Raw genomic sequence first — 13,245 nt, 5'->3', positions numbered from 1 at the left:
TTCTTTGTCATTTTGAAACTCACAAACTAACACAGAAAAAATTTATCTTATATAATCTTCTTCAGCCATCGATCAAAAGTTAAAAAGAAGATTAGATCCTGAGTGAACACCGACGTCGACTCATCGGGGTGATACAGTAAACTGCTTTTACGTCGGCTTCTTTCACGGTATTTTTTTCTTAGGTTTATCTAGGAGTAACCCTAACTCTATCTCGCTAAACAATTACCAGCCTTAGAATTGCTCCTTTCCCTTTGGGTCCATTAGCACAACTAATCTATTTCATACGAGCCATACTGAAAGATGGAAAATTTAAACATTACCAAAAACACTAGATTTCAAGTATAATTAGAATAAACACTCGAAACCAGTTGAACTACAAATCTGAAACTTCAAATATGATACGTACACTAGTGCAACGAATGAAGCAGCAAAGAAAAATCGATTGAAGCTTCTTGACAAATATGACAACCTTTCTTACTCAATACCATCAAATTACAAGATGTCAAATACCAAATGCCAACCTATACTTTCTTTCATAATGGTAAATGTAGTGTTACTCTAATTACCATCTATTTGTACCATCTCTATAATAATTGTTGGTCTCACCAACACATAGTGGATCTCACCTCTATTAGAAAAATGATAAAAATATATGGTAAAAGTATCATTTTTAATAAAAACTATGCATTGTTTCTGTAAAAAAAAATGAAGCACTTTTCAAGTGACATATATTGCTTCAATTTGTTCTTAACAACACACTGCTTAAATTTGTTTTGGAAAATGAGTTTTATACGTGGTAATAAATTTAACCCTGTGTTGTTTTGTTTTTTTATTGTTTTATTTAATTTGTTGTTTTATATTGTTATAAACTTAACACACCTCAATCAACTATTAATGGCACACACAAAATTAACGGAGAAGATTTGATATCCACTCTGGATCCTTGCCGGATTCTCTTTGTAAGGATCTCGGGGATTCGTCAATCTTGACCGTTCATCGTACATCGTTCGATCAAAAAAATATTTTAAATATTTTTATTTAAAATTAAATACAAAAAATACTTAACAAAATCTAACTGTACAAATAATAATAAACGAACACAGTTCACAAATCCTCAGCGAAAAGAAACAAGTATTCCTGCCAATCCCGTCTGTCGCCGTCCACATGCATTCTCTCCTCTTCGAATTAGAAAATTCAAACTTTCCACGATCAATTCAATTCAATCAAGTGCTACAAGACGCAACCGATTCCTCCAACTCCACGTTGTTGTTAGAGTCCGCCCACTGAATATTTTTAACTCGGATTCAATCTTGATCCTCATCATCATCTTCTTCTTCCTCTGCTCCTTCTAGTTTTTTTTCTGGAGGATTCTTTGTCGAAGAGTGACCCAAATTCTTGATCCATGGCGTCTATCAGCTTTACTCAGATCGGAGGCAAAAACCCAGTTGCTGAATTTTCCAGGAGAACTCGTCCTGAGGTGCGTTTAACTCGGCCAAGCCGAGTAGGGTTCAGGGTCTTTGCCTCCGAGAGCAAGGCGGAGCCTGATCTTAGTGTTACTGTTAACGGGTTGCACATGCCCAACCCGTTTGTTATCGGGTCGGGTCCGCCGGGGACTAACTATACGGTGATGAAGAGGGCCTTTGATGAAGGCTGGGGTGCTGTGATTGCCAAAACTGTAAGTCTCGTTGCTCTCTTTGTCTCTCGTTTAAATTCCGAGTTTGAATTGGATGAAAAGATTGTGAATTTGTGAGGTTGGACTGTTTGATTGGCATAATTCAGCTGTTTGGTTACTGAGAAAGTCCAGGGAAAGAAAATTTGGAATGATGTTGAGCAGAGATATTGGGTGGTAGTATGATGAAGTAAAGAATGAAACTTGGATCATTATATGTGTTTGATATCTTTGATTTTGTCTAGTTGGTGCTATTTTAGCTAAAAGCTTAAATGATTTGATAATATAGAAATGCCAATTGTCCCGTTAGTAGATGTATTCGGCCAAAAAGTCTTCAGATTTAGTGATTTTTGTCGCTAAATTGTTGAAAGTGAAAGCCCATTTGCTGATCAACTAACTCTTTTTTAACGAACTCTATGGTCATTTCCATAGCTGAATTTGGAGTCTTTGATGCATATGTGACAAACCCTGCTGGAGATCAACAAGTTGGTTTGCAGTAGTTGCCGCATTAGGAGGGTGGTGGCTTCTTGGCCGGTCCTTCTCTGCCACAATTCTATTTAGTTGCGGTTTTCTGATTTCCAGCATCTACAATGCCAATGCCAATCTCCGACATAGTTAAATTCATTTACGTAATCTTAGTTTTAAAGAGTAAAAACCAAACTTGATGATGGTAAATTGGACGAATCTGTGAATTTTTTTAGCCTGTTTGTCGTACCCAGTGCACAAGGCTCCCGCTTTACGCAGGGTCTGGGAGAGGTGAATGTCGGCTAGCCTTACCCCCATTTATGGAGAGGCTGCTCCCAAGTCTCGAACCCGAGACCTACCGCTCATGGGCGAAGGCACTTGCCATCGCACCAAGTGCGACCTCTGTATGAAAAAAAAAATTGATCTTTGCACCAGTGGACTGGGTATCTTGCAAAGAAGGAATCTTACAAGATAATAACTCATAATATTCTGTTAAGGTATTTAGTACTCTGTGTGTGTGCCAGTGCGTGCATATGGTTTCCTCTCTACGTTTCAATTTTTGAATTCAATCTTAATTTATGTTTCGATAGGTATCACTAGAGGCAGACAAAGTAAAAAATGTCACTCCTCGATATGCTCGGCTACGAGTAGATGGAAATGGCTCAGCCAAAGGGCAAATTATTGGGTGGGAGAACATAGAACTGATAAGTGATCGACCTCTTGATATTATGTTGAAAGAATTCAAGCAATTAAAAGAAGAGTATCCAGATAGGATTCTGATTGCTTCAATTATGGAGGAATACAACAAAGCTGCCTGGGAGGAACTTATTGACCGTGTTGAGCAAACTGGAGTTGTAAGATGTAGTACTTAACTAAGTTTCTATTATAAGTTTTGTACTTTAATCTTGGATCGTCTTCCATCTAACACCACACTTGTTTACCTTAGGATGCTCTTGAAATCAATTTTTCCTGTCCTCATGGTATGCCAGAGCGCAAGATGGGTGCTGCAGTTGGTCAGGACTGTGTACTTCTGGAAGAAGTTTGTGGCTGGATCAATGCCAAAGCCACAGTTCCTGTTTGGGCAAAGATGACTCCTAACATTACTGACATCACACAGGTTAACTTGTTTCTCCTTCTCTTGCATTGCTAAAGATGTGTTGACTCTTGTATTCTTGTTGAGAAATTCAACATGAACGGCTCTCAATAACAGTAGTTTCTTTTCTTAAATATTTTTTCCTATTTGTTTACATTTCCTTTTATGTGCATGTTATGAGATGTTTATCACTTTCGTGGACGGTTAGTTCTATTGTGATCTTGCTCAGATCCATTATCGTTTTGTTTTGTAGCCAGCTAGAGTCGCTCTGAGCTCAGGATGCGAGGGCGTGTCAGCTATTAATACCATCATGAGTGTAATGGGAATCAATCTAACTACCTTACGGCCCGAGCCTTGTGTGGAGGGGTATGCATGCCGAAACTAGAAACTCATATTATTTGGTTTGAATTGTCATTCATCTCAGGGAAACATGCTTAATTTTCTCTCAGATACTCAACTCCTGGGGGCTATTCGGCTAAAGCGGTTCATCCAATTGCACTGGCGAAAGTGATGAACATTGCAAAGTTAATGAAATCAGAGTTTGGTGATACGGATTACTCGCTTTCTGGTATTGGGGGTGTTGAGTCTGGTGGCGATGCTGCTGAGTTTATTCTTCTTGGAGCAAATACTGTTCAGGTAGGTTGCGAACTAACTGTTGTAGTTTCTGTATATTAAGATTCTACGATTTCTATAGTTAGGTGGACTGACCAACTCTTTGGACATTCAACTCGCACTGTAGAGTGGTCATGGGATCTCTCAATTTGAGTTCACAATGAATAATGTATATCTCATAATTGACTTAGAAATTTACATAAACTATAATTTTCTCTCAAAAAATCATTGTTGGTACAGAGATAACATTTGCTCTGTTCATACTTTCCCTTCTATTGCTAATTTACATTAGGAAGTGTCTAATGACTACTTCCGGTTCGGGAAACTTAATTTAGTGTGCTGCACATATTATTTAGGTAACGCGCCATGATTAGTGATTGCAAAACAACGTGACTGATGGAAGTCACTGGAAAGGTCTTAGCAAGTACAAAATTGATTGAAATCTCCCAATAGTTGTTTGTTATCTAGAAGGCTCAATATTGACTCAAAACAAAAGAAATTTGGGGTTGCTCATGGTATTCTATATAATCTAGCTGATGGACTCTGTTAATGTGAACTCTTTTTGTGCGTGTGCGTGTGTGTGTGTGTGTGAATTTCTTTAATGATTTCATTTAATTTGATCTTTTGTTGGCATAAGTGGAGCTTTAATTTTTTAAGATAGCCCGTATGAAGTTATTGAGTTTCATTTGCAGGTATGCACTGGGGTCATGATGCATGGATATGGTGTTGTGAAGAAACTTTGTTCCGAGCTGAAGGATTTTATGAAACAGCACAATTTTTCATCCATTGAAGATTTCAGGGGGTATGCACTTTATTAAGAACGAATGTTAAATCTAAATAAAATTTTCTGTCGAGGTGAAAACCGAATTGCACTCGTATATTATTTTCGGTCTTTCAATGAATTTGCAGGGCTTCCCTCGAATACTTTACAACACATACAGATTTAGTAAGAAGACAACAGGAGGCAATCAAACAGAGGAAAGCCATCCGAAAAGGATTGCAATCCGATAAGGACTGGACAGGAGACGGCTTCGTGAAAGAGACCGAGAGCATGGTTTCCAACTGAGTTGAACAACCAAACCAATTGAAATAAAGATGTTCTTAAATATTTGAAGAAATGAGCTGCACCGCATGAACATCTCAGTCAAAAGTAGTATATATTTGCTGACAAGTAAAGAGGCATGGTATTTGCTGCCAAAGCTGAAGATCTGCTTTCTGTCACTGCCTTTTCCCTTTCGTTGATGGGCGTCAAAGATGCTTTTTTTTCTTTTTTCTGTATCTTCCTTGGGTTGGTTGCTTACTGAGTCATTGTTTTGGGTTCAGGTAATTAAAACTATCGGATTTTCGGTTCAAGTGAATAAAAAATTTGTATTTCTTTCTATCGTAGGTCGATAATCATTTTATTTTGGGAATTTTGCGCAAGTACCATTTGAATTTAAAAGCATATGCGTCAATACTACATGAACTTTCAATTGTAGTTTTTTACCACCAAAATTCTCTTAGTTGTTGGAATCTACCATCTACATTTATTTTTCATCAATTTTGCCGTTAAAGCATGATACTTGTGGGTATTTTTGTCAATTAACTTCATATGGCTAGTTAGAATAAGATAGGGCAAGCCAATTGATGAATAACGTTAGGCCTCTAACTAAGTAGATTAGGGGACAACCTTTGAACCAAAATTCTGGTTGCTGCTCTTCTTAGAGGGGGTAAAATAATTGGTGTGGTAGGGAAATGATGACTATCCGATCTTTTTCGTGGTATGTAAAACTAGTTTTTTCATCAATTTTTTCTTTAATTCTTCAACAATCCTTGCCAAAATCAAACGTAGCTGTTTTCCTTTCTCTCCATGAAACCCTTTGTATCCTGCAACAACTAGACCCTCCCTCCGGATGATGGTTTATCGGTTTCCTTTGTTTAAAGTGATTTCAGAAAATTTAGAAAGTTAATTGATGAAAATGCCCCCACAAGTGATATGTTTTAACAGCAAAACGATAAGTGGTAGGTTTCAACAATTGATACAGTTCAGGTGGTAAAAATACAAAATTGAAAGTTTAGATGGTATTTGCGCACATGCTTTCAAGTTCAGGTGATAGTTGTGCAAAATTCCCTTTAATTTTCAAACATAGGTCAATATTTTATTTTCCGTTCGATTAATATCAAAATAACATGCCAAAATCTACTCTTCATTTCTCTCTCCCTAAAGTGAAAAATGATGATTGACTTAATCCGAAAATCGGAAACATATATTGACTTCAAGTGAAATATTTCCTTAAAAATAAAGAAATATTATTTGGGCAATCACCCTCCAAACGTACTAAACAGTTGGTTTAACTTCTAATTGGTTTTTGGATTGTTTTTCGCACTCTCTTTTGTTTGTCGGTGAACTTCTTACTATTTTTTAGATTTTGAATTGAATGAACCAGATCAAGGGACAGAGAAAATAAAGTGAAAAAAAAATAAAGAAGCAAAGACTGCAAAATCAGAAAACGATTGTGTTTCCTTTTATCGCCCTGCTGGAAATATCAGATAAATTAAAAGACCCCTTAATAATTAAGTTAACAGAGAACCAAGCAGATTGCAAGGACCAGATAACACAATTTACAGCAGAGGCATAACTAATGCTATTAAGGACCAGATAACACATGTTTACAGGTTCATGAAAATGCCACGACTCACAGCATGATCAGTGGAAAATAGCATTCTGCAATATTCATATTAATCGTTATGAAAGCATTCTTTAAACTCTGCAGAATTCATCTTGGTCCCATGGCCCTTGTGCTACAGTCATCTCTAGCTTTCACCTGTGATATTAATTTCAAGGTTCAGAACATGAGTAGTTAATTAGTAATTAGTATTCATGTATTAATTTTGCAAAGCAGTTATTGACAATTCAAAAAGATCATTCAAACGGACCAGAAAGTGAGGCGGGTGCAGGTTGATCGGCTAGATGGGAGTTGTTTATGATCTCCTCGAGTTGCAGCTGCATGTTACTTATGAAAGCCATGGACTTCTGCTGAGGTTCCTCCATTGCTGCTTTCAGCTTCCCAAGTGCCAAGCAATACGCTTCCTGGCATCGACCACCACCAGGTGTCAATCCCACAGACGTAATCAAAATAGAAAGAAATATGCTAACACACACACACACATAAACACGCATAGATAGATATATGCTTCGTCCACATATTGATTGGTCTTTCTTCCGTATATATATTCTTCAGAAGGAAATGCCTTCATCTGCGGCCTACCATGATTCATGAATAAAAGCAAACCAGGAAACTGTGACATGCATGAGTATTAGCTAATTTGACTGGAACACCTAACAACGGGAACGGGGATTTGAATTTATGACCAGTTCCAGTATTTATTGGAAAAGAGACGTATTTCTAATAGCTAGCTAGAGTTGGTGAATATCAACAAGTAGTACTCTTAGGTCTCGTTTGGTCTCTAAGATTGGAATAGATAGCTCTCAAATTTCAAAGTATGTTGAAGGAGAAGTATGATGTTCCATTTGGAGAGGGTTAGACATGAAGAAAACTCAACCTTCTAATCCTATACCATTTTAGGGGGGCACTGGAATAGATGAGTTTCTTTCATGAGTAATACATCTTTCACCTTCTAGTTCTACATAACATTTCATTTCTCTCTTTAACATACCGTCAATTTAGTAGTTTATATATCCATGCCAATCCAATCTGAGATACCAATAGCGAGGCCTTGGTGTGCATGCACTAGTTAATTAATTGATTAGTTTTTAAACATGATGCAGAAAAGGAACAAAGGTTATTAGTAATGAATGTGAATAAAATAGCCTTCAGGGATCGATCTTAATTACGCACCATGAAGTGATCGAGGTCAGATTGTCCATACACGCTTAAATTGGCATTGCAGTTGTAGTCAAGCTGCTTCATATCTCTGCAGCCATCGTTTTCCTCTAGTTCACTGATTATTCCACTTACCTGAAAATTTGAAATGAGTAAAGAAGAAGAAGAAGAAGAGTAAAGAAAAAGAAGAAGAAAAAGAAGAACCTTCAAGCAGTCCAAATGATTTTCAACCAACAAACCATATAAAGGATGAGTAGAGATTTTCTTTTTGAGGATCTCATTATCTTCAATATTTGCTTCTTTTCCCTTCTCTTTGTGTCTAGTACTACTCAAATCTTCTTCCATATTATAATCTTCCAAAAGTTCCAACCTGCAAATGCAAAGACTAGCTAACTATATAGCTATTAGAGTAAGACAACTTCTCTGCCCTAACCCTAATATTTAAGCACCATCGATCACATCATTTTCTTACTATTTTTGCTCACGTATAAAGAGTCGTACAGAGTACAGTGACGCTCTCATTTTTGGAATTCACCAAATGGAATGACTCATGCATGCATATAAAATTATATAACTTGATGATTCAAATGCATGAAAGGTATCAATCTCTGGTTGTTTTTTGGCCTTTTCGCTTCTTTCTCCTCTCTCTTTTTCTGTCTTTATACACGGAGGAAAGTAACACATCAAGGAGTTTCTCGAGCAATGGGGACCTTGGTTGTGCATTTTCTTCCTATTCATGCACAGTGCTATTCTCTGTCTTTAGATGACTTTCCTTTTTTACTAGTCAATCTATATTACTTTTTCCAAGCAATACATCCAAAATCCTACTGTTCATAAACAATGGGTGCTTTCTTTTATCGATGCTCGGTCAAGTTTATTTGAGGAAGAGAATATTTCAACTACTGTTTATCCCTCATACGAAAACGACTCTTCTGCTATATTTGGTATCGTAGATTATTTGATTATGTATGTACGGACCCAGACAAATCATCCATCAAAACTTTATACATATTTCTCAACAACTGATACCTACATATAAAGGTCGTACCCAGTGCACAAGGCTCCCGCTTTAGGCAGGGTCTGAGAGAGGTAAATGTCGGCTAGCCTTACCCCCACTTATGTCTAACTAAGTAACAAAACATCTTATAAAAAATCATAATACTCAAAATACCAAATTATCCATAAATAAAAATAAATCAAAAAACCAACTTATTAACTTTTCCAACATATATAATTTTCACACTCTACATTTTTCTATAAAGTTGCAGTACTCCTTCCTATTTTTTTGTCCTTTGGCAATGAGTAAAGAAAAATGGAGAATCAAGGCGTGAAAACGAGAAGAGAAGTGTAAGCGAACAGAATGAGTGTGAAAATCACAAACCCTAAATCAAACGTTGCTCCGCATTAACTGACAAAATGGGGAGCGAGACGCTACCACTGCTACTGGTGTATCCTCCTGTGAAAGAAGCTTAAGAAGCCCAACGTCGCTCAAACCAAGCCAATATATTTGTTGAAGATATTAATCCAGGTCGATCTCTGCTAATCAGATGTAAATTAATATATTCCGGAGGGTTAATTACCAATAAAAATAGAGTAATGTTATTCATACCATGCTTTTGTACCACATTTTCATACCATCTCAGTTAATATTTGATGTGAACAGCGATATTATTTGAATTAATCAGATTTTTAAATTTAGTTCATTATTTAATAAATTAATAATTAATAAAAACTAGTTAATTAAATGATGATTGTGGTATACGAGGAATCTTTCTCCTTCCTTTTCTTTGGATTTTGCAAATTTTTCAGATAATATGGATGTCCACATCAGATATCACCAAAGATGGTATAGAAATATGATATGAAAATATAATAAGAATATCATTACTCATAATAATATTTAATAATCTGATAATGTATGTGTCGACGTCGCTGCATGGCGGGCCATATATGTACGATCCAAATCGCCTACAAACACAACAGAAAGTGCCAATAACCAACATAGGAAAACTAAATGGATATGATTATGACTAAATGATTAGACATAAGACAGGAGATGGTCATGAGGAGGCTAAGGCTATAGCCTATCGAGCTAGTAGTTTAGTCGGTGGCTTTATGTGTCAACTAGGTCGACAAATTTATATTCGAAAAATTATTCAAAGTCCACACTCTAATAATCAATAAAAATAGACGTTATATTTTAGTTTTAGACGCACAAACAGTGTAAGGGAGAACCCACCCTTGAGATAGAATGGGCTCCAATCTCGTGCAATATTCTGCTAAAAAATTGGGTGTTGTATTCCTGTGAAATTCATCCCGTCAGCAAAAATTAATTAGCTCACGCCAATTGAAAATTAGTCTACTTCACATTAACAATTCTTAGACGAAATAAGTCACTCTAGATAAACAAAAGAATGTTAGCTTACATTTGTGAAAATTTCAGGTTTCGCACTTGAAACATAGCCTCATGTGATTGCCGCATGCGACCCTTCATTAGGTTAACTATTATAGGAGCGACCTTTCATTATATAGATTAATTATTAGGACCTATTAAGAAACCAAGATGATATTATGTGCTAAGGAAATATATAAATACTTCACGTGATGATCTTGATGGAATTTTTTATTGTGACCGGAACACGAATTATACACCACGTGTTTTTATATAAATGGAAATAAATTTTATTTTTTAAGTTATTAACTTTTTACCACGCATATCCCCAATTTGTACAGTAACATATGATATATTAGCCCGTGTACTGATCACACTAAAAAATCTCTCGTTCATAAATGCAAACTTATCAGGAACTTATGATTAATTTTCCTCAAATAATTTCTAAATTTTCATGTTATCAATCTGATAAATATTCGGAAGTCAATCAACTTATACCAACTAGCGTTTAGTTTAATAGTAAACCGTATGATTACAGTTCTTGTTTGCATATGTTTTGTTCACAACTGCAACCGCCTGCAACTATATGTGCATGCTGGCTTATCGCCCTCCTCTAATATTTACTTGCACTATCTCGAATTAATCCTGGCTTAATGCATGGAAGAAAATATTTGTGAAGCACGTTAAGTACAGGCACGTAACTAAGGCCTCAAAGTTTTGGTTATACTGCACATATCTCTTATCTTTTTCTTTTAGCCAGTGGCCAGTAGCCACTTAAAAAACAAAAACATAAGGGAGCTAAAGAGAAACAAATCTTCTTCTGTAAGATTGTATTTCATTGACTGAATAAACAATTACATGGATGTACATTTATATAGCCTTTAGCTCTTTACATTTATACCCTTAGCTTCCTTAACTAAACTTGTACAATCCTAACTAACCACAACTAATAACAAAACTAACTACATTTAGTTTTTCCAAACTATTTATCATTAACAGAAATGGATGATGTATCATCTGTCCTAATACACCCCCTCAAGCGAGAGGAGGAATCAGAAGTGATGCCAAGAGGAAGCTTGGAACACAAGTAGCGGAATCTGGTTTTGGACAAGGACTTGGTGTGTAGATCAGCCAATTGATCAGCACTGCACACAAACTGCACTTTAAGCAGATGAGCTAAAACCAGCTCTCTAATGTAGTGGTAGTCAATCTCGACATGCTTAGTGCGAGCATGGAAAACAGGATTTGAAGCTAAGGAAATGGCGGAGATGTTATCACACCACAGAGTAGGCAGTTTAGGAATAGAACAGTGAAGGTCACGAAGAATTTTGCAGACCCAAGTGAGTTCTGCAGCTGTGTGAGCTAGAGACCGATATTCGGCTTCTGTAGAAGAACGAGCAACAGTGCTTTGTTTCTTGGCACTCCAGCTGATGAGATTAGAGCCAAGAAAAACACAATAACCAGTAGTCGACCGCCGATCAAATGTGCAGCCAGCCCAATCAGCATCTGAGTAGGCAGAGAGAGCAACAGAACCTTTGGTAAACCACAGTCCTTGGGAAAAAGAACCTTTGAGAAAACGGAGGACTCTTTTAGCGGCCTGAAAGTGTTGATCACGCGGAGCATGCATGAATTGACGTAACTGATTAACAGCAAAAGCAATGTCCGGTCTAGTCCAGGTGAGGTATTGAAGACCTCCAACAAGAGACCGATATTCAGTCGGATTGGAGAGAAGTGACCCACTGTGATCCAGTTTTTTAGAGCCAAGAGGTGTGCAGCAAGGCTTTGCACCCTCCATATTTGTCCGCTAGAGAAGATCAAGTAAATATTTTGTTTGATGAAGAAAGATCCCGTGGGAAGACCTCTGAACTTCCAACCCCAAAAAATAGTGTAAAGGACCAAGATCCTTCACTGGAAATCTGTCACTTAGCTGCTGAATAAACTGATGACAGAGAGTGGAGTTAGGCCCAGTGACAAGAATGTCATCCACATACACAAGAACTATAACCAACTGAGGACCATTCAATACAAATAAAGATGCATCAGAGGAGGATTGGGTGAAACCAAGAGCATGTAATACTTGAAACAGTTTATCAAACCAAGCGCGAGGCGCTTGTTTGAGTCCATACAACGATTTTCTGAGCTTGCATACATGATCTGGAAAGAGATGATCAATGAAACCAGGGGGTTGTTGCATGTAAACAACCTCTTTTAAGTCACCATGAAGAAAGGCGTTGCTAATATCTAATTGATTTAAGAACCAATTGTGTTGAACAGCAAGAGTAAGCAGAATTCGAATGGTAACCGGTTTAGCAACCGGACTAAAGGTTTCTTGGAAATCAATTCCCTCTTGCTGATGAAAGCCCTTGGCCACTAGTCGGGCTTTGTATCGATCAACAGTACCATCAGCTTTTGTCTTGACACGAAACACCCACTTGCAGCCGACGACATTTTGAGTGGAATGAGAAGGAACTAGAGACCAAGTCCCTGTAGATAGTAATGCATTATATTCATCCTGCATAGCAGCCCTCCAGTGAGCATACTTAGACGCTTGTAAATAGGTGCTTGGAACAAAATCAAGAGGAACTGGGAGTGGATGTTTAGTTGCTGCATAAGCCTTAGGTTTGTAAATTCCTGCCTTAGATCTAGTAATCATAGGATGAACATTAACAGAAATGGGAAGAGGGCGTGGCACAGGTGGTGATACATCAGGACTTGCAGGCAGAGATGCAGGTGGTGAGACATCAGGATTTGCAGTTGGTGATACAGCAGGACTTGCAGGCATAGAGGCAGGATGAGAAGCACTCGGTGAAGAAAGAGACCTCGGGCTAGAGGAAGATGAGGTAGCAGCACCTGGATTAGCAGGTTGAGTAAACTTGCTAAAGTAAAGGTCCATGGAAGAAGAAGAAACTGGAGAAGCAGTGGCTGACCGAGAGTAATGAAGAGGCAGGGACTGAAAAGGATATGCGTCTTCATGAAAGATTACATGTCTAGAGATGTAGACTCGGTTGTCAATAGGATCAAAACAGCGATAGCCTTTGTGTTGAAGACTGTAGCCCAAAAATATACAGCTCTTGCTCTTAGCATCCAGTTTACTATGCACATAAGGTTTGAGCCATGGGAAGCATTGACAGCCAAATACTCTGAGTTTGGAATAATCCGGTGGCTGATTAAATAAAATTTCCCAAGGAGA

At 37.5% G+C, this 13,245-nt stretch overlaps 2 protein-coding genes across 2 annotated transcripts; one reads left to right on the top strand and one right to left on the bottom strand.

Moving 5' to 3' along the window:
• Window positions 1–1,091: 1,091 nt before the first annotated feature.
• On the top strand, window positions 1,092–5,218 carry LOC114820973 (dihydropyrimidine dehydrogenase (NADP(+)), chloroplastic-like). Its single transcript, XM_029092419.2, has 7 exons — window positions 1,092–1,675; window positions 2,725–2,988; window positions 3,081–3,251; window positions 3,481–3,593; window positions 3,677–3,863; window positions 4,532–4,641; window positions 4,749–5,218. Exons 1-7 carry the CDS (start codon window positions 1,403–1,405, stop codon window positions 4,903–4,905), a joined length of 1,275 nt encoding a protein of 424 aa, XP_028948252.1. The 5' UTR covers window positions 1,092–1,402; the 3' UTR covers window positions 4,906–5,218.
• A 1,103-nt stretch (window positions 5,219–6,321) lies between these two features.
• Window positions 6,322–8,298, bottom strand: LOC114821236 (homeobox protein knotted-1-like 1). Its single transcript, XM_029093243.2, has 4 exons — window positions 7,868–8,298; window positions 7,679–7,798; window positions 6,756–6,909; window positions 6,322–6,643 (listed from the first exon to the last, which is right to left on the bottom strand). Exons 1-4 carry the CDS (start codon window positions 8,006–8,008, stop codon window positions 6,633–6,635), a joined length of 426 nt encoding a protein of 141 aa, XP_028949076.1. The 5' UTR covers window positions 8,009–8,298; the 3' UTR covers window positions 6,322–6,632.
• Window positions 8,299–13,245: the final 4,947 nt, after the last annotated feature.

This window comes from Malus domestica, chromosome 14 (genome assembly GCF_042453785.1).
Source record: "Malus domestica chromosome 14, GDT2T_hap1".
Lineage (NCBI taxonomy): Eukaryota > Viridiplantae > Streptophyta > Magnoliopsida > Rosales > Rosaceae > Malus > Malus domestica.
Note: the sequence above shows the minus strand (reverse complement) of the source record. Positions and strands in the feature narration are given on the sequence as shown.